This window comes from Equus przewalskii, chromosome 15, assembly GCF_037783145.1.
Source record: "Equus przewalskii isolate Varuska chromosome 15, EquPr2, whole genome shotgun sequence".
Classification (NCBI taxonomy): domain Eukaryota; kingdom Metazoa; phylum Chordata; class Mammalia; order Perissodactyla; family Equidae; genus Equus; species Equus przewalskii.
The window spans coordinates 2,549,060-2,573,608 of NC_091845.1; the positions used below are offsets into that span (position 1 = coordinate 2,549,060).

A 24,549-nucleotide genomic window follows, 5' to 3' on the forward strand; every position below is an offset into this window, starting at 1 on the left:
TTGGTTTGTAGGTTTTATTCCTTTCCATAGTAAGGGCTTCGTGGCAACGTACAATTGACTGGACCCAAAGAGTTTAAAAAATAAAACAACTAACTCATCAGCGAGTTAAGCTTAGGCAGGTTTTTTGTTTTTTTTTTTTAATTCTTTTCCTTTCATCTCAGAGTGGGAGGGGAGGGGGTTGAGGGCTTAGCAGAAAAAGGATGTATGTACAGGGGTCCACCTGGCAGAGGAGGCAAGCTGTGGCTCGGGCCGTTAGTGGGCCGCAGGTCACACCAGCTTTGGCCTCAGAGCCAGGGGAGCGAGCTGGGAGACATTTCCCCTCTCAAGTAAATGTTGTTTCCTTCCTGTGACCCAGCCCTGGCCTGGGAATCCGCGCAGGACCGCCTGTGATTGTGTCTGCCCTCCAGACCCGGCCGCCAGGGCCCGCACCCTCTGGATTGGCTCAGGCCAGCCTGGGGTTCAGCCTTGCAGAGAGTGAAGCCGGAGGAGAAGGTGCAGGCTGAGAGCCCTCCAGACCCGGCTGGCAGGTGGGCCAAGTGGCACCTGGCGCCGAGGAAGACCCGGAGAACTCGGGCAGCTCAGACCTCCAATTCTCCCAGTCCTTGTTAGAAACAAGAGCAAAATAAATTATTTTTGCCTACTCCCTTTTCCTTCTAAAAACAAGTTCCTTCGTTTTTGTCCCCTGCCCCCTCCTTTTCTCTTCACAAGGTTGTCCTTTCTGCTCTCCAAACAATTGTTCGTGACAGAAACCCCACCTGGGCAGCAGCCGGGCCGGGGCCACCTCCTGGCCCGGGCAAGAGTCTTCACAGTGACTGCTGACGGCGGAGTGGAGTGTCCACAGGCAAGGCAGCGTGGGGCTCTGGCTGGGCGGGCAGGAGTGGCATCAGTCTTCAGGAAAGGGCAGGTGGCTAAGGGTTTGGTCCACCTGTCCTGGGAGCTCCCAGTCTCGCACTGCCGGCCACCCTCCTTGGCATCTGTCTGTCCATTCGTGTGGGGCTGTCCCTAGCCCATGGCGGTCACCATGCTGGATGGGTGGGGGTGGCCAAAGGAGAGGCTGGAGGAGGGGTGGATGGGTGTTGGGGTGGGCAAGATGTGTCCCGAATGGCTGAAGGGCGGGAGGTGGCCCACGGGCGCCATATGTCCGGCCAGGGCAGCTGCGCTGAAGGGGGAGGACTTCTCCTGCATACACTTGGAGAGCTCCTCGAAGCACTCAGCCCCCTTCTTGTTCTTCTTGGACTTGTTGGACATCTTCCGGTTCCGAGTCTGGATCCCCTCCTTCTTCATGGTGAGTGGCCTGTTCACCTGGGGGCAACCACAAAGCCATCAGGGGGCTGAGCTCCCTTCCCAGGGCAACATGCCTACCCCCAACTTCAGTGTGGGGCAAAGGCAGGTCTGGGCTGGGGACCCCACTTCCACACGCCCACCACCCATGAAATCCCAGCCCTGCCCTCCATCGACAAAACCAAAACCCACCCCCAGCCCAGACTTTTGTTTTAAACAGAGACCACTTCTCTAGACCTGCTGGGCCGTGCTGTGGGGGACAGACTTCAGCCAGCTTGCCCCTCAATGGGAAGCCAGCAGCTTCCCAAGCCAAGCCAAGCTCGAGATTGTGGCTGGGGCCTCTCCCTGGCAGCACAAAGAGCAGCGTCCCCGGGGAGGGGTGGGGCGGGCCGGGCGGGGCGACTCACATTGTGCAGCTTGTAGTAGAGGCCACAGGCGTTGCAGACTGGGTCCCCGTTGGCGTTTCGGCGCCATAAGGTGGTGGTTGTCGTCTGACAATTTGCACAACAGGTGCCCGCTCTCCTGGCAGCCGACTGGGAGGGGAGGGGCGGCGTCAGCAGGCTGGGCTCCCACGCCCCACCTCGACCTCCCCTCCCCCAGCCCAGGCCCCCACCAATTTAACCCAGGAGCATAAATCTCACAGGGGAATCAAAGCATCGTGGAGCCATGGAACTTTAGAATTTGAGACCTAAACAATCGCAGAACTTTAGAATAATGAACTCTCAAGCCTGATCTCGGGCTCAAGGGGCTGCAAGAGCTGGAAGGAAAAATGAGCCACCTCCCCCAACCACCACATAACCTCAGTCTAGAGATGGGGAAACTGAGGCCCCAGAAGGGCTCTTTGGTTTAGAAGTCTGGCTTGGCCCCCTGAATCCCCTGGGTGTGGAGCTGCATTCTCACATGACTCCCCTCAAAATCCATAATCCTGGGCGTGTCAGCCTCCCTGAGGCCAGAACAGGGAGACCCGGCAGCTGCCCAGGATGGGGGTGTGGGACACTCAGGGAGGCTAGAGCTGTGCTGTGCTGGTCGGTAGCCGCTAGCCACAGGTGGCTATTTAAATTAAATTGAACCACAATTTAATAAAATTAGAAATTCAGTCCCTTCAACAATTGCACTAACCACATTTCAAGGGATCAATAGTCACAACATGGGCTAGAGGCGGCCACAGTGGGCTGTGTAGATCTCGAACATTCCCATCAATGCTGGTCTATCCGCCTAGTACCCCGTACCCCAAACCTCAAGGATTCGAACTGCCCCCAGCCCCTAGGGGGACACAGGGCGGAGGCGATCTGGAATGAGTGTCTGGTTTCGGGAGAAGGGGGCTGAAGCCCCCTAAGAGGAGAAGGGGAGTGAGTGTTGACCCAGGAAAGCAGACCCCTTCTCCTGGGCCCTCCAGCGCCAGCCCCACAGGAACAGAACCAGTTCCCCAGCACTTCCCAGAGAACCACAGGCTGCAGGGGTGGGGGTGGGGGGCCAAGGCCGGCAGAAGCTGGAATGGCCCCAGGCTCGAGCCTGGTCGCAGAGGGCCTGCCGGACTGCAGCCACGGGGGCAGGGAAGGGTGAGGGTGAGTAAGCAGCCCAAAGCTGGAATTCTGACTCAGGGGCCAACACCGTATCCTCTACCCCTACCCCCACCCGGGCCCTCACCCGGCCCTCGCTCCAGGAAAAAAAAAAGGGGGCCCCCCGAAGCAGAGAGCGATTTAAGCCTCATAAATCACTTCGCCCTGAAAAAATATATTTATTATTCTTAGCATTTTACGCATTATTTGCAAAGTGGAGGGTATTAGAAATTTCAAAACAGCCCAGCGAGAGGCAGGACTGAGCCGAGGAGTGACTCTAAAAACTCGCGGAGGCCGGAAACAGATACACGGAGTTTCCTTATCTTCAGCCTGCAGATGTCCGGATAGGAAACTCCGGCAGGAGATCCGAAAGGGCATTTTTTTTAAATCACTCAAATGAAAATACACAGTATAGGTGACTCCATGGAAAAATAATAAAGGGCAGGTTTTTTTGGTGGTTGGTGTGTGTGTGTGTTTTATTTAAATAAGCAAGAGGGGATTGTGTGTTGGGAAGAGAGAGAACTGCCCGGAGCTACAAGGAAAATTACTTCATGGCCCTATTTTTAAAGAGAGCTTAACGGAGGCCAGGGACTGGGGTTGGGCCCTTGGACACTCAACTGTGGGGACCCCTGAGCGAGGTGGGGCGAGGGCACCTGGCAGGTTGCAGAGAGGAAAATCTGACCTGAAAGAAGGGTGACCCCAACTGACATCCAACTGATTTTAAGGATATAAGAGGATTTCAAGTGGCGAAGCATCTGCATTTGAAGAGTTTTGTTGTTACTATTACTTTTTTAACTAACTGTCTGCTCCTGCCCAGGTTCGCTGGCCCTGCTAATCGGCGACCACTGGGCAGCACCCTCCCGGCCGGCCGCCCGCGGGCCCGGCCCACCCAGCCCCGCTGCCTACCAGTCTCCGCTTGGGCTTGATCAGCGGCCGGTTCTGCCCGTTCATCTTGTGGTAGAGCCCGCAGGCGTTGCACAGGTAGTGGCCAGTGCCGTCTCGCCGCCAGAGAGGAGTGGCTGTGGCCCCACAGTTGACACACTCTCGGCCTTCTGAATGGGGACAGGGAGAGACATCGGCAAGGTCACGGTGGGGAGCCAGGGGCAGGCGAGGGGCTAACCAGTGCCAGGCGGGCGCTGATCAGCAGCGGTCTACCTCCGCCGGGCAGCCTCAGGGGGTGACTTTAGTTCCAGTCCGGGCAGGAAGAGGGACCCAGGGGGTCTCCCCCACAGGAGGGGGGTCCAGAGAACAGCTTAAGGCCAAATCTCTCTCTTTAAAATCCCCGTGAAGGAAGGGAAACGGGGCAGGAGGGAGCGGTGGGGCAAGGCCGCAGGGATTCTCCAGGAGACAAGGAAAGGGTATTGACAGCAAACTTCGCCGGCGGTAGAGCGGTGGCAGGAGCCGCCGGCTCGACCTGGCCGCCCGGGAGGACTCCAGCCCCCTGTCTAATCCCCCCCATTTTGTGTCTCTTCTTTCTCCCCCACTGCGTCTGCCACCTCCTGAATCTCCGCACCAGGATCTGTGCCCTCGGCCCCTACCCTGTCTTTCTGTCCTCAGTCCAGAGTAATTTCCTTATTTTTCCTCAGCTTCCTCCCGCCCGCTGAGGCCCTAGAATTCAGTCCTGCACTTGGACCGAACTTGTCTTTCTTTAAAATAAAATAAATAATAAGTCCTTTCGTTTTTAAGCTAAGTAGACTAAGTGACCTCGGCTTTGACGTTGTGTTTTTGTTTTTGTTGTTGTTGTTATTGTTGTTAAAAGACCATCTGAAATTCAAATAAAATGTAAAATAAACGTGGGAGAAAGGACTAATTAAAGGCAAGCTAGCCGGACACGAAGAACAGGGCCCGAGCTGGGACCGAGGTGGACCGAGGTAGGCACAGTGGGGGGGGTGGGCAGCAGTCAAGCAGGGTACCTGCCTTAGCGTTGAGCTATCCAGGAAAAATCTCCCCACTTAGTTTAAACTAAATTGTCAATATATGGGCAAGAAAAGCTAATTCCTGGATTTAGGAGTGAAAGTTTTTAAAATCTCCCTCTTCCCCAGTTCAACCAGGTTGGGAAGGAGGAGCTGACAGCAGGAGCCCCACATGAGCCCGTTTCTGCCCTGTGGCCAGATTCCTGGACAAACCCAGTTTGGCCCAGCCACGCTCCTGCGGCAGAGAGGCAGAGGCACCCAGGCTCATTCCAGCCTTCGGGGAGGGGAGGGTATGCCTGGGGGCAGGGAGCGAACAGGTCCTGGGAATTTTGCTTTGGGGGAAATCCCCCAAGGAGATCAGGAGCCATCGAAATCCCAAGATTGGACGGATTGAGTTGGAGAACCAGATTCCTTAAAGGTTTGGAGCCTGTGGAGTGCACCCACAGCACGCACACAAACTCACAAACACACGTACACGCACGTACACACAGCCTTGTGGCTCTCACCTGCATATTGCATTCTCTCACACACTAAATCATGAGGCTGCTCAAATTCGCACTTAAGCTTCAGGGAGGGGAAGGGGGAGTTCCCATTCTGGGCTCTGGTCTGGCAGTGACCAACCTTGGAGGGGAGGGTGAGGAGTGGGGAAGCGAAATGAACTTTTGGGGCCACCAGGAACCCTTAAGAAAAGGGCAAAAGTTTTATGCTCCCCTCTTCCTCATTCCGGGGTCTCAAACATCTGTTGGGGCCTTTGAGAACGGGACATCACCCATCCCCAGATTTGGGAGACTGCCACTGCCCCTCTCCCACATCACAGCCTGCCTCCCACTCCCCAAAAGCACAAGCTTCCCCAGCTCCACTGGGTCCCAGCACCTGCCTTTACCTGAGCAGGAGCGTGCCTTGCTGCGCTGCTTAGGGGTGAAGCTGGAGGCTGGGCCACCCAGGAAGCCTCCGGGGTGGAAGAGTCCGCTGCTGTAGTCGTGCGCAGCGGCCGGCACATAGGAGGGGTAGGTGGGGATGGGGTGGTGTGTGGCAGGCTGGGTGCTCATGGCAGCCAGGCCTGGGCGCAGGGGACTGCCACTTTCCATCTTCATGCTCTCGGTCAGTGACACTTGGTACTTGACGCCGTCCTTGTCCTCTCCCCGGGCCGCACTCCCCCCTGCAGAAGAGGAGGCTGGGGAGGCAGCCCCCGTGGTGCTGGGGTCAGGAGACACTTCCTTGGGTGGCGTGGGTGGGAAGCCAAAGAGATGGGAGCCAGAGTGGGCTGCAGTGGGAGTGAGGGAGGCCACAGAGCTCCCGCTGCCTCCCCCGCTCCCACTGCCGGCTCCTGGGTACACGGAGAGGGGGCCTCCAGGGCCTCCAGCAGCTGAGGGGTGCAGCGGTGTCTTGGAGAAGGGGCTCACGGTCCAGGGGTTGTGGTGGTGTGCTGCAGCCGCCGAGAGGGCTGCTTTACCCCCGTCCAGCCAGGGCAATCCCGGGCTGTGCAACAAGTGTGGGCGGCACATCTGGCCTCCGGTCAGGCGGGCTGCAGGAGGAGGTAGAGGGGTCAGGGTGCACAGGGGCTGGGTCGAGCCAGTACACAGATACACAGGACCACAACTCACAAAACGACCAGCAGTAGACCCCTCCCCAAAGAAAACCAGAAACATAACACCCCCACCGGCAATAATCAGGAATGCCAGTCTGGAGCTGAAGGACAAGTGGCACAGAAGGAACCCCACCGGACAGGGCCTAGAGGAAACCCCTACAGGCCTGCAAAATGGGCCGAAACCCAACGGGGCCCAGACTCGCCTCCCAAAGGCCACTGCCCCCACCTTTCCCGCCCCGATTTCTCAGCTGCTCCGATTCCTGCGGATCTCACATCCGGGAAGCAGGCAGCTGGGGGCCTCCTCCCCTCCCGCGCCTGGCGCGCGGCGCCTGGGCTCCCAGTCACCCGCGGGCCCCGAGCTCACCGTGCGCGGGGCCGTAGGAGACCCGCGCCCGCGCGTGGGCCGGGTTGGCGTAGTAGGGGTTGCCCTGCGAGTCCAGGTGGTTGAAGAAAACATCCACCTCGTCGGGAGGCAGTAGCTGCGCGGGCTCCATGTAGTTATGAGCCAGGCCCGGATGGTGCGAGTCGGGGTGCTGCGCATTCAGCACGGCGGGGTGCGCCATCCAGCGCGGCTGCTCCGGCGCCACCTCCATTGCCCGCGGAGGGTCGAGATCTGGGCGGAGGAGGCGGAGGTGTCCCTGCGCGACGGAAGGGGGCGTGAAGGGCGCAGCCACGGCCCGACACCCCCAAAGCCCCGCCACGCGGCGTCCCGGGAGCCGCTGCGCCCCAGCCGAGCTCAGCCGCGGACCAGTCCCGGGTGGGAGGAAAGCTCAAAGCTCAAAACGAAAGGAAGGCGGAGGAGAGAGTTCAGCCACGCGCATTCACATGGTGACCCAGGTCCCAAAGCCACACAGTCGTGCACACAGGGTCATACACGAAGAGGAGCCCTGACACCAATTACCCCAACAAAAGCACACAGAGTCGCACTTTAGTCAGACACTCACATTGAACCCCCACCTTCCTAGTACATACCAACATAAACACAGACTAAAAGTTGGAGACAGGCGCCCAGGCACCCACTGGAGCACATGATCCTAGCGACACGCACAAACCTATACTTGGCGCCGGATATACATACTGACCTCGGCCCCCCCCCCCCCAAACAGGCACACGCAGCCCCACCGCCTGAGAGCCAGTCCCCTCTGCGCACTCCCAGGCGGCACAATCCGGACCTCTCACCAAGGCACACCAAAGCAGTCACCCGCAACCTGGCCTCAGCCTTGGGCCCCGCAGAGACCTCTCAGAGCCTGGCACGCCCCAGGCTCCCGCCAGCTCTCGCACCCCAAACTTACACACGCAGCGCTGCGGAGAGGCGGGGAGCGGCCTCAGAATGGGGGCAGCACCGACGGGAGCCCCGGGGGTGGCGGGCTCAGGGACGGCACGTCAGGCGGCTGGCGGGGCTCACGGGGTAGGAGCAGGGGACAGCGCGCGTCTCGGCCTCAGGCCCGCCGGGCTCCGGCCCCTCTGCATCCTCCGGCCGCCCTGGCGCCAGCTCGCGACTCCTGCACAGACATGAAGCGGGGGCCGCGCACGCCTAAGAAGCCCGCGCCAGCCAATCAGCGCCGCGCGCCGCCCAGCCTCCGCCCCCCATTGGTTGCGCCCGCAACTCCCGGGCCGCTGGACTCCGGGACTGACCCGCCGGCCGGCCCCCCTCCGCCGGCGGGCCCCCTCCCAGTGCCCTCTCGGCGGCCCCTGCTGCCAACGCGCCCCGGACCCTCACCCCGCGGGCTGACTGCTGCGCCCCCTCTTGCGGACACTCCCGGATCCCCATAACCTCTGGGGCCTCCTCCCAGTAACTAACCTCCAACTGGGGCCTCCTCCTCCGGAGCCCCGGCCGCGCACCCTCTGGGGGTCTGGGTGTCCTCTCCCTGGGACCCTGGCTCTTCCATTCTCTCGAACCCCACCTCCTTTACCACTGAACGTTGCCAGCCGAGTGCGGCTACTACCCAGACCGTTCCCTCCCCCAACTCGGGCGCTGGCTGGGCGGGGGGTTGGGAGGCCAGCTGCGGGACAGCAGGAGCGGTGAGGGGCAGGAACTACGCGGGTTCAGGGGGCACCTGGGCCTCGGACAAGAGGCCGCTTAGGACTGAGCTTGACCGGGTGGAGGTGGCCTGGCTGGCGGCTCCAGAGAGGGGGAGGGGGCGTCCCCTTCCCGGGCGTGGCCTTCGCAGACCAACGGGTCGAACTGCCTGGGGCGAGGCCGTGGAGACCCGGACTGGCGCCGGCGCCGGCTCGTAGGAGACGCCTCCGGGCAGGAGGAGGCATTTTTTTCCTCCCGGGGGTCCCTAAGGCCGCCCCTGTGGAAAGGGGGGCGGTGGTCAGAGAACTCTGTCCCCTCAGTCACCTGGAACTGCGCTCCACACACCTCCAATCCGGAGATCCAGCTCTGTGGGTCGGGCGGGCCCGGAGCACGAATCCCCTTGCTCTCTCCCATTGTACAGACGGAGGAGACCGAGGCTCGAAGGGAGTCTATGGCCGAGGAGGGGGGTCGGGAACAAAGAAATTTGGGGGGACTGAGACAGGTGCGGGGTAACGGGGAGTAGTCGACGTTCTCCAGCCCCTCTCCCCTCGCTGGGTCCACGTCTCTCGGGGTAGAAACCCAGAGGAATCCCAGGTGGGTCCGGGGCAGGAGGGAAGGCAGGGGTCCGGGCCACCCCCGGGAGAGTGGGGGGAGGGGCGGCGGGATTGACAGTCGGTAATTGGGTAACTGGAGGCGGCTTCTCCGGCCCGGCGGCCCCGCCACCGCGACGCCGGGCCCCTGACGTCACCCGATTCGCCAGGAAATGAACTTTTTAATAATCCGAGGAGGGAGGAAAGCCCTCGGTCCCCTCGGCTTGGGGGGCGCCAGGCCAGGCCCAGCTCCGCGGGCGCGCCCCCGTCACCCTCTCCCAGGCCAGCTCTGGGCAGCGCCAAGGGGGCGCGGGCCCCGGCCAGGGGCCTCCTCCTACCTCTTCGTCTGGCTGTCCGTTCGCCTGTCCGAGGCCCTGGCGCAGGTAAAGGTGCGGGGCCGGGGACGCAGAGCCCCATCCGGCTGGGAACCGGCACGACGCGGGCCCTTGGGGACCCGCCTGCCCTGGCCGCCCGCTGCGCCTCCTGCTCCGCTCCTCTCTGGGGCGCGCGGGGCCTGGGCCTCTCGGAACTCCGCTCAGCGGGAGAGGAGGCCGGCGTCCGCCGGGTAAAGAGCGCGGGGCCGGCAGTGAGAGCGCGAGGGCCGGGCAGGTGAGAGGCCTCCGTGCCTCCCGGTTCGCGCTCCCCGCAACGCGCGCCGTCTGGCCCGGACCCGGTGTTTCTCCGTCTGTCTGTCTCTCCTCCCTTCCTTTAGCTTACGATTCTTCATCAACTCGTAAAATGCAATCGCCGCGAAGCCTCGAGTCTGTTTGGGTCCCCGGAGCCAACCGGCAGCTTCTCAAAGACACCGCGGCCGCGGGAACAATCCCCCGCGTCCGGCAAGGCTGCCTCGCTGGACTCCAACTCCGTGACCCAGCGCGGGAAGCCGCCGGAGCCAAGCGGAAGCTTCCCGTGGGGCCGAGATCGGCGCCACGACTCGCGGGGAGGTAGCCGCTTCGAGCCCTTGAGAAAGCAGGTAATTCGCCTTTTTCCCCCAAAGACGCGGTCCAAATTATCCCTCGTCCTGGGTGGGTCTGCAGTTTCGTCACTGCGAGCTCGCTTCAAGCTTCTCCAAGGCAGCCTGCAGCCCCGCTGTGGCAGCGTCCTGGCCGCCGCAGACGCGGAGGTGACCAGCCCGGCCGGGGCCCCTGCCCGAACGGCAGCCCTGCGCCGCCGGCCGGCCCGACGCAGAACGGATTCAATTACCCCGCTCGGCGGCTCAGAAAATCGCCGCGCAGAGGAGCTTAGCAGGGCGGTTAAGCAACGCTTGAGCAGGGACCTCGGGAGACTCGCACCAGCCTCCCTTCCCGAAATCCGGGCCTAGAGAAAAAAAGGGAAAGGGGAGCCCTGCCAGGTCTCTCGAGGCCCTGGGGTTGCCTTCCTCGAAAAGGCAGGCAGGCAGCCGGCCTGGCCGAGGCCTCCACTTTGATCGGAGCTCCTGCGTTGGACCCGGGACTGCTGCGCTCTCCCGCAGCAAGAGCCTCCTGGGAGAGAAAAGCGGGGCGCCAGGCAGCAGGGCGCCCAGCTGGCCCATAAAGCCCCCTCCCCTCGTGAGTGTTCGTGTATGCCAGACAGACCGACGGACGGTAGCCAGGCGGCTTGCCCACTAGGAAGCACAGATCCTCCTATCACTTCCGTCCAAACACACGTCCAGGGAGGGTGAGGGCAGCCCCCAGGATCGGCTGGGGCTATTGGGGGGCCGTTCTTGGGCCTGAGGAGAGCAGATTTATTTCAGCTTACGGCCTCAGACGTTGGGGTCTCCAGAACATCTCCGGAGGGATGAGTTCCCTTTTTCATTTTTTTATTCGTTCCCAAGGGTTGTTGCAAATGTGGGTTGCTGCCTTTTGATCGCACTAAGAAGTGGTCACTTTCCTTACATGGGAACGAGATTTCACAAAGGACTGGGGAAGGGCAGCGGCAAAACTGAATTTCCTAAATGGCATTTTTCAAGTGACCCAAGATTCTCCAGCCGAGCCTGGGTCGGTGCTGCCGGGGTGCTTGCGCCCAGGAGCTGGGGGTGCCGGGATCCGATGCCCAGTTCTAGAGGGCCTCACCCGCCTGGCCGGGGTCTCACTGCCCAGCTCCCTCGTCCCACTAACCCTCCTGCAGCGCCCTTTGTTTGACCTTTGCTCATTGGAGGCCACCCCTCTGGGACCGTAAGTTTGCTCTCTCTTTGTAACCTAATTCTTCTCGCCTTTTCCTATGGGCATCTAATTGGCCGGCTGGGGTTGGGGGGGGGGGCGGGTGTCAAAGAAATCTGTTTGTTTAGGGGTTGCCTTAATTGGCATCCCAGGGGGCTCCTAGCCTCGTATTGGCAATGCGCCTTGAGGGGTATTGAGGAGGAAGTGGGGGCTGCTTTAGCCGGAGGGGTTCAGAAGTCTCTTCTAGGGCGAGGCCTCAGAACTGCCGCGGCGCCACCATCCCCCCAGAGCGGTTCCCCAATGTGGGCACCAGGGCTCCAACAGCCTCTCCTGCTCTCTGGGGTTCACTGTCAGCCCTCCGGATCTAAAGGCTCCCTCTCCTCTGGCCTCCGCGCTGGCTTTCCCACCTCATTAGTCTTCTGGGCCTTTTTGAATTGTAAAGACAGGGGCCCAACGGCCTAGATGCCTCAGCGCCCTGGACCGAGGCGCCTCGGAGATCCTGTATCTCCTGACCAGGTTCTAGCCCCCAGGGGCCCTGCTGAGACCTGCAGACAATCGGCCGCGTTTCTCCCTCCTCCACGAACAACCACGGTTTACTCAGAGCGCCCAGCGGCCCGGCGGCATGACAACTGGTAAATCCGTTTCGTTAGATGCAATTTGTTTGCAATTTGTCAACTCGGCGGGGAAACCCTCTCCAGACGCCTGGGCTGCACTGGCCCTACCTGCTTCTCAAATCTTGCCTACTCATAAACGAATCCCAGTGCCAGGTGCCTGCGTAGACTCGGACCTCACCGCCAGATGTTCTGATCCCGGGAGACGCGGCTTTTTCCAAAACAACGAATTTCCTTCCATGTTTTCCGGGAAAGGGGCGGCCGCCACACCCGGGGGCCCTGAACGCCGGAACTTCCCCCTCGTAGTTGGGGCAATCTAGAGTTCAAGCCTGGCCGCCGCCGAAAGATTCTAAATGCCCCGCGTCCGGACAGACCGAGACCGCCGTCTACGCCTCCCGGCGGCAGATCCCCGAGTCCGCGGCGGCCCCATTCTTATTGAAATCCCACTAAACCGATTCCAGCTCCAGCTTGGGGCAGGGGGGAGACTTCCAGACCCGACGCTCTCCCCCACACGCACCCCAGCCACACAGGATAAAGGGCCGCGGGGCTTGGCGCGCCAGGGCGCACGCAGGAGCGAGCCGGGTTAAGCCGCGCAAAGCCGGCGCACGGGACCAGCCGGCAGGTGCAGCCGCCACTCGGCGGCCCCGCTCGGGTACATCCGCCGCCGCGGCCTGGAGGTGGGGGGCGGCCGAGACAAAGACCCCCGCTCCCGGGCCGGGAGGGGGGGCGCTGTGCGAGGCTCTCTGAATAACCCGGGCTCGCGGCCTATGGCTTCGTCCGAGAAATGGGGCGGCGGGAGGCCCGAGGCCGGCCTGCTGTCCCCAGCGCCCCAAATACTTTCTCAGACTTAGGCCCCTAGGACCTGGGGTTCTAGACGCTGGGAGGGCCGGGGCGAGCCCCGAAGGCCACATGTCAGGGGCCACGGGGCCAGCAGACCGTGCGATTAGAGTGCCGGCTGGGCCGAGCCTAGGAGCTGGAAGGGCCCTGGCCGGGCAGAGAGGGGGGAACTTACCGAGCGAGGTGCGGCGGGCGGCGCCCCCGGGCGGACGCGGCCAGAGCCGAGCGGGGCTCACAGTGCGGCGGGTGGCCAGGCGGGCCCCCAGGACCCCGGGGCGAGCTAGCAGCAGGGCCCGGGCGGTGCGCCGAGCGGCCGCATGGTGCGCGGCAGGCCGCTTTTTGTTCGCCTGGTGGTGGATGGGGGCCGGTTGGGGTGGGGACGACGGCAGCCAAGAGATAGAGACTTGGTGGCACTGGCCTCACTACCTCCTCAACGCCCGCTGCCTCTCTCTCCCCCGCGGCCGCAGCGGCCGCTGCTTTTTATTTCGACAGCACTTTGAGGGGGCGGGAGCGCCACAGGGGGGCAGGAGGATGCCCGGGGCTCTGTGCCCCGTCTCCCTGGTCCTGCAACCAGGCGGCGGGCCGAGGGCCGGCAGGCACTCAGGGCGCACACACTCCGAACCAGGCGCACATATGCGCACCCCTGCTCTCGGGGATGCTCTCTCAGAAAGCTGGGGACGTTTCTCTTCCAAGACTCCTCGGGGACTCTGAAGAGCCATGGGCGCACACGCACGTACACAGATGTCTGCTCCTCCTTCTCTAACCCACTTCCAGTAGTGCTCACACGGACACGCACACCTCTGTGCACACGCGTTAGCACCCACAGCTGTGGCTGCGTGGACATCATCATACAGGAGATCTGGGTCACACCGATAAGCACACGTGCAGACGCTCAAATATAGCTTGACACTCTGGCACACACACAACTCTGTCATTTCCAGGCTGACTTTCTAAGTGTAGACATATCCCCTCTGTCTTCCCCACCTATACTCCCCCTCAATTCCCCAACTCCGGAGCATTTTAGGAGTGGAGTTTGAGGAATCTCCCTGACGCATCCTTAAAGAACCCTTGCACTGGAGGCGGCCAGAGGGGGAACAGAGGGCTTGTCTTTGGAAGGCTGGGTGGGGGAGGAGTTGGGGTGTGGGTCTTCACCTCAAGAAAGCACCTAGGTTTGTGAGCTGGGAGAGTCTAGTCCCTGAACTTCCAACGTCCTTTCCATGAAATTCAACCCAGCAATGGGGCCGCCCTGAGTTCCATTCCAGCTGCCCAGGGAGAGTGAAAGTGGCCTGGATCTTGGGCCCAAAGAAAAGGTGCTTTGCCTTAGAAGGACCGGAAAGTCGGTGGTCCAGGGAAAACTAGTGCGTGCTCACGTATACCCTGGAGGGGGGTTGTCTTTGGCCCCCTATCTCTGTGGGCGCTTGCTGTCTGTGGGTCTTTCTTTGAAGGTGGTGGCGACTGTGTTGCATGTGTATGTGCTCTGTGCAATAAGCAAGGGTGTTGGTGTGCGTGCACTGTCCCGGGTGCCCATGTGTGTCTATGTGCATTTGTGAGCACAAAGTCTGCAAAACTGAGTATATTAGTATGCCGATTGCTTCTTGTGGGTCCTTGAGACTTTGTGTATTGCAAATCTGTATATTATGGGTCCCTGAGAGTTTTGTGGGGTCCCTGAGAGTGTGTGTACTGTGTGTGGCTATTTCAGAGAGTGATGCCATGAGTGCATGCAGGAGAATGTATCTGTGGAACTGGATGTGTGTCCCTGTGGCTGCATATCTGGGAGATGACTGTGTCCATGAATCACGTGATGGGAAGTAGGTACTTCCAAGAGTTTGTCTATAAATTGGTCTGTGTCCCTGTGTGGGTTGTTAGCAGTGTGTGTCTGGGTATTCTGTGCCTATGAATTGGGGTGTGTGGGCAGGTGTGTGTGCGTGTCTGTTTTTAACAGCATAGGTATGGGTGTGTATCATTGTATCTTTGAACTGATGATGGTAGGAGGGAGAGTGTATCCAAGTATGTCTGCATATCTGTGTATAGCTCTATGATGTGTGTTGGGAGGGTGTTTGTGCCTGTGTATCTGGGATGTGAGCATCTGTGAGTATGAATATATCTTTGAACTATGTGTGTTTCTCTACCCAGTGTTACCCTGTGTCTGTGGTCTATGGAGGAGTGTGTCCCTAGGTGACACACAGTATGTGCGTCTTCCCAGATTGTCTGCTAGCCAGTGGAGCTCCAGGGTGCCATTTGCGAGGGCACTTTCTGTCTGTCTGTGGGAGGGGGAGATGAGCTGATAAGGCTTATCTGCCAAGGCCAGCGCCATGCTGAATAACTGCCCTAATGAGGTGGGCTCTCGGGGACCACCCGCTCCCAAGGCCCCTGGCCTCATTGGGGAAGGGCATGGGCGAGCCAGTCCTGGGGCACAGGAGCAAACCCCATGAACCCAGGGGGGCCTGAGTGTCTTCACAGCCTTGTCTAGTTCTGTCTTGTTTCCTCAGAGGAGGATTCCAGGTCTTACACCCCCCACCCCACCTGCCGTCTCCCTGCTGGGTTGGGCCGGCTGGAGCTGGCTGGAGCCTCCCTGGCTCTGGTCTGTGGTCAACAACACAGCCTTGAGAGGGCAGGAGACATGAGGCCTGGAGATGTGGGGCTCTCTGGGATGGGAGTGGATTGAGACATAGAGGCCTAGTCATAGAAAGATCCAGACAAGCAGGGAGGGGGGACGAGATAGAGAGCCCCAAGGACAGATTTTAAAAAGTGACAGTGATAGACAGAGACGCTGGTGGGGAGTGGAGGGGTGGGCTGGGGACACTCAGGGATGGACAGAAACAAACAATTAAAAAGTGGCCAGAGAAAGGGTCAGAGAGATGGGAACAAAAGCATTGAAAGTGTTAACCAGAGAGAGACAGGGACAGAGAGATAAGAGACAGATACAGAGAGGAGAGAGAAAGTGAAGCAAGACAAAAAGAGAGAGATGGGAAGAGAGAAGAGAACCCAGAGAGCCGTGGAGAGGGGAAGAGGGAGAGAGCAGAAAGGGCCCCAGAGAGAACGAGGCAAAAGTGGGGACACGAAAGATGGGCTGGGCAGGATGGACAGACGGAGAGAGAGACAGCCACGGGCTCGGCACTGCCGAGCGCCAAGGAGAGCGCGGGAGACCGAGCGCCAGGCCGCGGGGAAGGCAGGGCGTAAGCGCAGAGCCTGCGGGCCGGGCGGGGCACCAAGGCGCGGGGGGCGGTGGCGGGCAGGGGGGTCCGCGTGGGGCTGCGCCGCTGTCCGGGGTAATTTTTCATCTCGGCCGGCTAATCTTTGTTCCCGGCGAAGATAATGAATAGCCAATCGTTATCTGCCCAGCTCCCGGAGGCTGCCCGAGAATGGGGTTGTACAGGGCTGGGAATTGTTTCCAAAGTGCCGCGGAATAAATGGTGTTCCTTATCTCTGCCTTCCAGATTATCGGAGCCCTTTCAGAGCGCGCACAACAAATGCGCCCGCCATCGAATGCATCATTTACCACCGCAGATCCGCGCGCTGATGGGCAGGCAGATAGCCGTCCGCGGGGGGCATACCGGGCGCCCAGTGCCCGAGCCGCCTGCCTCCCGGGGGCACCCGAGTGTGAGCCCCCCGGGTGTGCCCGGTGTGTCTGGATGGACATGCGAGTGTGCCCGTGGATGGTCACTGAACAAGCAAAGGTGTTGGTGCACATGCGGGTATGTCACACAAGTGTGCTACAAGGAAGTGCACTCGTGCAAGCCCATGAACACACGCGTGCTGGGCGTGTGTGCTGTGAGTGCCTGGAGATGGCTGAGATGAGGCTGTTTGAGGGTGCACAGAGGAAGGGGTGTTGCACGTGAATGTGTGGGCATGCATGTCACTCAGTGTGGGTAGACACGTGTGCAAAGGTGTGGGTGTGCAAGTCTGTGTGTACAAGTGTGATGGATGAGCGTATTGTGAGTGCCTCAGTGTATCTGCCCTCGACGAGGCTGTTCAGGAGTGCACTTAGGGGCTGGTGTCCCCGCCACTAGGGTGGGTGTATATGTGCATATTCAGGCATGGGTGTGTTACTCTGCTGATTGGTGTGTGCCTGGGGGTGTCCCACCTACTTAGTGTTTTGGGGGCATGCATGCTTGTAAGCATGTGCATCCATGCATTCCTGGGAATGCCAGGATTGAATGTGCCGTTGTCAGTGTTCACCCTAGGGTGTGCCTTGGGTTGAGCAAGGATCCGCGTGAGGGTGGTTGTGTCCTTGTGTGTCTGTTTGCCCGGGTGTGCCTGGGTGCGCTGCAAGAGCGGCAAGGGGAAGGGCAGTGGTCGGGGTCTGTCCGGGCCGCATGTGGACGCTCAGGACCTGACACACGAGCAAGGCCCCCTCCAGCTTGGGAAAGAGACAGAAGAGAGAGAATGGGGTGTGCGGGTCTGATAGACGCCACAGTAGAAGGAGTGGGATGTGCTGTGTAACACGAGTGCTTGTGACAGAAAACGGAGTGTGCGGGTGTGTAAGGGGGAGAGGTCTTCGGAAGAGTTTGGGAACACCCAGGGGTCCCAACCCTCCTCAGGGGGCACGCCCTGCCAGGGGCCCAGAGCCTCCTGGTTCTGGACCTGGGGTAAGAAAGACCGGAGCCCCAACGCCTGAGGTCCCCGCACAGTGAGTGACACGCGCCGCCGACAAAGGCTGTATTTTTCCAGGCTTGCGCCCCGCCTGCGCGCGCGCGATGGTCCCCATGGCGACGCAGATAGTGCTGCAGCCATTTTCCCTATCTCCCCAAAGTCTATTATACGGCGGGATTAGCTCATCTCCAGGCAGGTCAAACCCAAAGTCACACAACCTACGGCGCGGGCCCCGCCCCCCGCCCGGCCGCCCCTCCCTCCCCTGCCTGGGTCGGGTCTCGGCCCGAGACCCCCGAGCCGCTGCCCATGCGCAGGCGCAGAGCGCCACCTGGCGGCCGCGGGCATCCCGAGTGGGTCTCTGAGAGCCGGCAGCCTGAACCTGAGCGGCCCAAGCAGAAGAGGTGGGGCAGGGGTCGCTTCCTCCAGGAGGTGGGCTCTCTCGAAGCATGGCTTTGTTTTGTCACTGCTGTGTCCTCAGGGCCAGGTTGGCACACAGTAGATGCTCGTAGGTGTTTGTTGAAAGGACGGATGAATGGGCAGGAAATTACAGACACAGGCAAACTGTCAAAGGCCAGGCAGCTAAGTGGGCACCAAGAAATCACTTCTTAGAAATGTGTCCACTAAATTTAGAATAAAAGCTAAACTCCTTTGGCACCTATGTAACATCCCTTGTTGACCAGTCAGACCCGGTTCCCCCTTTCTTGCTCCAGCCACAGTGGCTTTCTTTCTGTTCTTTGAACAGGCCAGCACGTTCCCATCCCAAGGCCTGTGTCTGCTGTTCCCGCTGCCCAGTGTGTGTTTCACCTCTGCTCAGATGTCATTCCTCAGAGAGCAAAGTCTCTCCTCTGCCAGCGTTTCTCAGTCCATGCTATAGACTTCTTTTATAGTACTTAGCACAATGTAAACTCATCTTGTCTCTATTTGCTTGTTGCCAGCTCTCCTCCCCAGAATGCTAGGTTCCCTGGGGGAGGGGTCTGTCCAGTTCCAGACAGCAGCCCAGCGGCTAGAACCATGTCTGACAGTTGGTTGGCATCAGTCAAAACTTTGGGAATGAGTGGATGAGAACAAGAGGAGGCCAGAAGAGCAAGTGAGTGAGGCCGTGTGCCTTCATCATTATCATTTCTCTTTATTGCTGTTCCAGTCCTCTTCCTGCCTGTGTTGCTTACCCTGGCCCTGGGGTGCCTGGCTTCACCAATCTGCCCCAACCGGCAAGTCCAGAGGGGCCTGGGATTGAGGGAGAGAGCGCCGTGAAGGCCCCTCCACAGCATGCACCTGCCGTGCCTGTGAGGGCAGATAACAGTTCTCACCTTGTGTTCTCGGGGAGCCATGGCCTCTCTGGGGAGGCCTGGGCCACCAGGCGAGACTTCATTCATAATACGAGATAATTATACCAAAGCTGTCAGGAGGCAGCAATGATTAATTGCTGTGTGTGGGCAGGGACAGCAAGGTGTGGAGAACCTAGAGAAGGCCACAGCCCAACTGGGCTTCCGGGGAGGAGCTTGGCCTGCCCTGGCTCTGCCCTGGGAGGGGCTAATCAGGCACCAGGCCAAGCCTCACCCGCCCAGGTGGGCTTGGAACAAACTTAGAGGGCCGTGCTCAGGGGCTCCAATAATTAGTTCCCTGTGTCCTCAGAAATGCCCAATTCCCTCCTGAAAGAGGAGGTATGGGGTAGCTCAGGCTCTGAGGTCAGGACTCTCCCTCAACACACCCACACATAGCCCTCCCGGCTGGGCGGCCTTAAGCAAGTCACCTGCCTACTCTGAGCCTCAGGTCTGCCTCTGATAACCTCCCTCCAGGGAGGTTGTGAGAATGTCTCATGAACATTTATTTCAAAAGAGTTTTGTAACCCAGGCTTTGAAAAGTGGCAGCCTAAATCCCAGGGGCCCGTGTGATGACTAATTGTTGCCAACGTTGTGAAGGGGGGGTTCCACATAAAGAGCCCCGTTTCCAGGTTCTCTTGAAAAATTGGGAGATTGGCTACCCTGGGCCTACTTTCCCGCATGGTAGTGAAGGCTGGAGTTCTGTCTTGCCAGCCCCTGTAGACAGGCATGTGCACCCACTTCAAGCCCCCGGGTTGGCGTGTGTCCCTCATAGCAGTGTTGGGTGCTGTGGCTGTGTTCTGTAGGCCTTCCTTCTCTGTATCCTTTGCTGTAGCCTTTCCAAAATCTTTCTCCCTCCGGATACCGTAAACCACTTTGTAATTAACTAGTTAACTAATGGATCAAATCAGCACTTTTACATAATGTGCTAGGCCACCCTGTTTGGGACCATGGGCACACAGTATTGAATAAAACGGCTATGCTGCTAATCAGACGCGACTCACCGCACAGATTAATACAGCCTCACAAATTGGGATAGGAACTCTGAGGGGAAAAGAATATATGTTCACAAATATTGAATCCAAGCTTATTTGCAGACACCTGCTCTGGGCCAGGCTCTACGCTGAGAGGTCGGGGACACAGAATGAAACCAGATACGGTCGCTGTGTGCAAGCACCTCGCGGGGTGGTGGAAACACGGGCATATCACAAGATTCTGTTCATTCAGCCTGTTTGGAAGAACAGGGTGTTTGTTGGAGGAGAGGCACTTACCCTAGTCTGGGAGCATAATATATAAAGAGTGCATGCATATCAATAAGAAAAAATACAATAGAAAAAAATGGGCAAAGGGTGTGAACAGAAAATTCATAGAAAAGGAAATAGAAAGAGCTCTTGAAGAAAACATGCTCAGTCTCACTCAGAGAAGTGAAATTTTGCAGCGCATTGGGATATTTGGGATGAGAGGCATGTCCTAAAATTAGATTGTGGTGATGATTGTAACTCCATAAATTTACTAAAACTCACTGAAATGTCCACTTAAAACAAATAAACTTTATGATATGTCAATTATACCACAATAAAACTGTTTAAAAATAAATAAATTTAAAAACACCTTGAGATACCACTTGATACCTATCAGTATTAGCAAATATCTAAACATTTGACTCTATACTGTGTTCCTAAAGGAACATGTATGTCACTGGGGGACAGGCTGGTAGGACTGTCGACTGATGCGCTCTCGGGTTGGAGTGGGCAATGTGACTCTATCGAATTTACAAACACGTTTCTGCTTTGAGCCAAGAATTCCATTTATAGGACTTTATCTGATTGGTGTGCTCTTCCACTTGTGAAATTTATAAGGGAATTCACTGCAGCTTTGTACATTTGGCAAACAACTGGAAACAAAAGATGCTCATCGCGAAGGGACTGTTGAAAGTATTGTCATACAGCCAGACAGCGGATGTGGTGCTGCTGTCGCATAAACACACACACCAAAAAGAAAGAAAAGCCAAGAAAGAGAGAAGAAAGTAAAAGGCAGCTCTTTATGTACAGATATCGAATGACCCCAGGATAGAGTTAGTGGAAAACGAAAGGTGCAGAGGAGTAAGTGTGACATGCTACCATTTGATTAAAAATGGAGATAAGAGGAGAAGTCAGGGGCCACCCCGTGGCCGAGTGGTTAAGTTCGCACACTCCGCTGCAGCGGCCCAGGGTTTTCACCAGTTCGGATTCTGGGCGCGGACATGGCACCGCTCGTCGGGCCATGCTGAGGCGGCGTCCCACATGCCACAACTAGAAGGACCCACAACTAAAAATATACAACTACGTACCGGGGGGCTTTGGGGAGAAAAAGGAAAAATAAAATCTTACCAAACAAAAGAGAGAGAGAAGATGGATACATGGTTGCTTACATATTTATAGAATTTCTCTGGATGGAAAACAAAAGAAAAAAGGGTTGGCACCTACAAAAGGGGCTAGGTTTGGGTGGCTGGGAATAGGGATCTAAGAAAGACTTCACTGTGTAAGCTTTGATTACTGTTAAAATTACATAGATAGATGATAGAGCTTGAGATAGAGATAGATATCTACACACATATACACACGTATATATTCATATATATCTTATACAGTAAATAAAGATTAAAAAGCAAAACAAAAAAATTTTTTCATCGAAAAATAAAGATGGAGAAGAACAGAAATTTGCCAAGAAGAAAAGTCGGGGAGAAAATTCCCGTCGCTGGCTAGAACATAGGGAAACAGGAATTCTCCTGCCTTATTGGCTGGAACATAAATTGGTACAAGCCTCTTTGCAGAGTAATTTGGTTGTATCTTGTCAAATTGAAGATAGAAATGCCACATGACCTGGCAATTTGTCTTCTAGGCATGTGAGACACCCTCACACATGAGCAAAAGAGATGTAGGCAAGGATATTCATGGGGCACTATTTATAAAAGAAAAAAAATTAAAAAAGAAACTTTGGATGCCAGCTAATGACCCATCTCAAGGGTATTGGGTAAACGAATAGTGGGACATTCTTTGGGTGGAATGCCATGCACGGTTACATCGCATGGATAGATATAAGGCACATAATGTTCCAGTCAAAGAAAGAACTGACAGAATTTTAAACATGAAACAGCACTGTATATTGTTTATGGAAATGAAGCATAGGAAGTAAAAGTATAGAAACATAAATGGGATTAAATCTTCTGAAAGATTGAGAAATGAGATCTGGAAAAGAACAAGCCATGCCATGTTCTTGGATGAAAAACTTAATACCATAAAAATGTCAGTTCTCCCATATTTTCTCTATAAATTTAATATAATTCAAATTAGAATACCAACAGAGGGATTTGTTTTTAAAGACTGGATAAAATGACCTCAAAGATTGTGAGGCAGAATAAATGCCCGAGAATAACCAAGGAAAATTGGAAAAAGAATCACGTGGGGTTTTTGCCTTACCGGAAATAAGAATATACTATAAAGCCACTGTAATCAAATCAATATGGCATTGGCAGAGGAATAGACAATGGGAAAGAATAGAGAATCCAAAAATAGATTCCAGTATATATAAGAATGTAACATATGACAAAGGTAGTATTTCAATTCAGTGGGAAAAGGGTAGATTGTGAAATAAATGGTGCTGGCACAAGTGAATATCCATCTGGAAGAAAATAAAATGGGACCTCTCTTATATATCCAAATGAATTCCAGATGGGTTAAATATTTAAATGTGAAAAAGTCTATCTTGAAAACAACAATCTTGCAATAAAATCTGAGAGGCAACATATGCAATCTAGACAGAGGGAACAGCATATGCAAAGGCCAGAGGGTACGAGGGCTCCGTGTGTCCTGAGAAAGGCAGAGGCTCCATGTGGCTGGGATGAAGGGAGAGCCCAGGGGTGCCAGGGCCCCCCAAAGCCCAGTCGTGTCCTATTGGTTGGTATTCTATCTTCAGGATTGTCTGCAACATCTTGTCACCTCTTGTGCTATTTCCATGAATCTTGTTCTCTAAATCAATTCATGCCTTTATAAATCAATTGTTTCTAAATGGTAAATTTATATTACTGACAAAATCATGGGATCAATGAGCTAGTTATACATTTTTTGAACCACATGGAAATCACATTAAGATGAAAAAAAATGGCCTTGAATTGCCTTGGTAGATGGGTTAAATTTGCATTTTGAAAGTTGCTCTTACACTTTGTCGGCAGCAGAGACTGGAGAGGGTAAAACGAGGCCGGAGTGAGCAGGGAGGTGGCCAGAGCGATAAGCCCCCAGAAGTTAGTGAGGTGGAAGCCAAGGTCATGGGAACATCCTCCCCTCTCCTTCTGGCACAGCTACCTTCAGTCTGTTATTCCCAAATCTGGCCACTTCCCAGCGTCAACACAGCTACCACCTGGTGCAAGCTGCCGTTGTCTCCCCCGGATTATTACTAGCTTTCTCGCTGGAGGTCCCCCAGCTTCCCCACTGTCCATTCAGAACACAGCAGCCAGAGGGATGTTGTAGGAATGTCAGTCATACCCCAGCCCTGCTCTGCTCACACCCTCCCATGGCTCCTGCCTCACTCAGAGGAACCCACACCATCTGGTCCCTCATCGCCTCTTTGATCTTGTTGACCTTACAAGTAAAACGGTTATTTTAACAGCAGAAATGGGTTTATTCAGGAACAGCAAAGAATTGCAATTCAGGACATGCAAACTGTGGCAAACCACAGGCAAGTTCAGAGAACAAAGGAGAGGAATGTTCTTTTATAGAGAAGAAGGAGGAGTTGAGAGGGGCTGTTATGAACAAAGAGTCCGTTGGAGGAAGCTGGGAGTTGGAAGTGTAGTGGCTTTTCATTGGCTGAGCTGTGACCGTCTCTCATTGGCTGGGCTGTTGGCAGGCAAGGAGAAAATCTCCCTCCTGCTGGGGTAGCCAAGAGCCTCTTCCTGTTGGGTCTGCAGTTGATGCTGAGGGTAGGATATGAGAGCTCCCCCTTCTGGCCTCCTCCCCCCATTTTAAATGAAGTTTCTGTGTTAATTTTCACAATCTCATCACATTCGCTTGCCCAACTCCAGCCCAACTGGCGTCCTTGCTGTTTCTGAAACGTATCTGGCACACGTCCACCCTAAGACATTTGTACTTGCTGTTGCCTTTGCCTAGAGACCCACTTGACTCCTTCACATAATCCAAACCTCTCCCCAAATGTTGCCTTCCCTGAGAGGCCACTGCCTGCTGGGGAGGGCCCAGCCAGCGGGGGTGACAGCAGGGTGCATAGGAGTCCTGGAGGCCCTGCAGGCTCTGGGCAGCATCTGGGCAGACAGCAGCCCTGGAGCCTGGGTCAGGGCCGAGACTCCCAAGACTACCTAAACCTCGTGCCGGAAGCCGGATGAATCCCTGGGCTCTTCAGTCACGTGAGCCAATAATACAACTCCCCACTTTCCCTTTACTCAGTCTGAGGTGGGTTTTTGCCTGTTATGACTGAAAGAGTCCTGGTAATCAGAGTTATGGTAGGTTCAAAATGGCCACAAATTCTTTGTTACTAAGAGGGATGTCCCCTCCCCTTGAGTCTGGGCCCTGTGACTGCTTGACCGAGAGAAGATGGCAGAAGTGACACTGCAGTTTCCAGGCCCAGGCCTTAAAAGATTAGCAGCTCCCACCCCTGTTTCTTGAAACCCTCTCCATGGGAGTCCTGAGATGTAAATGAGATGAGTGTAGAAAGTCCCACTGCCATGAAGCCACCATGCGCTGAGGAAGCCCGAGCCAGCCAGGTGGAGAGACTATGTAGAGAAAGTGTCAGCCAACCACTTATTCCGACCCCGCCATCTGAGGTGTCCCAGCTGAAGCTCCAGATGTTACAGAGCAGGTATGAGCTGCATCTTGTCCAAATTCCTGACCCACAGTTTTGTGAGATATAGTAATAATGAACTGTCTTAAGCCACTAAGTTTTGGGGTAGTTTTTTAATGCAGCAATAGATAAACGGAACAATAGTTATTAGCAAAGAGCCATATATACCTATTGGATCGAGAAGTGAGACAGAGAGGTGGGGCTGCTGGCGTGCATAGGACTGGCCCATTTCCTTGGGAATTCTTACACATATGGGTACATGATGCATGGGTAG

General features: G+C 56.6%; 2 protein-coding genes across 13 annotated transcripts; one reads left to right on the plus strand and one right to left on the minus strand.

The window, feature by feature from the left end:
* On the minus strand, positions 1-13,367 carry GATA2 (GATA binding protein 2). Of its 12 annotated transcripts, none has more exons than XM_070576462.1 (8): positions 12,713-12,994; positions 8,707-8,810; positions 7,634-7,843; positions 6,706-6,979; positions 5,637-6,278; positions 3,747-3,892; positions 1,689-1,814; positions 1-1,302 (listed from the first exon to the last, which is right to left on the minus strand). In XM_070576462.1, exons 4-8 carry the CDS (start codon positions 6,932-6,934, stop codon positions 1,003-1,005), a joined length of 1,443 nt encoding a protein of 480 aa, XP_070432563.1. In that variant the 5' UTR covers positions 6,935-6,979; positions 7,634-7,843; positions 8,707-8,810; positions 12,713-12,994; the 3' UTR covers positions 1-1,002. The 12 variants fall into 12 exon arrangements, with proteins under 12 accessions (XP_070432563.1, XP_070432562.1, XP_070432560.1 ...); XM_070576461.1 differs by having other exon boundaries at positions 8,686-8,810; XM_070576459.1 differs by lacking the exon at positions 12,713-12,994 and adding an exon at positions 9,290-9,668.
* LOC103567563 (uncharacterized) lies at positions 8,997-20,059 on the plus strand. Its single transcript, XM_070576465.1, has 5 exons — positions 8,997-9,334; positions 9,664-9,924; positions 15,975-16,232; positions 18,066-18,217; positions 19,547-20,059. Exons 1-4 carry the CDS (start codon positions 9,125-9,127, stop codon positions 18,084-18,086), a joined length of 750 nt encoding a protein of 249 aa, XP_070432566.1. The 5' UTR covers positions 8,997-9,124; the 3' UTR covers positions 18,087-18,217; positions 19,547-20,059.
* The last annotated feature ends 4,490 nt before the right edge of the window (positions 20,060-24,549 follow it).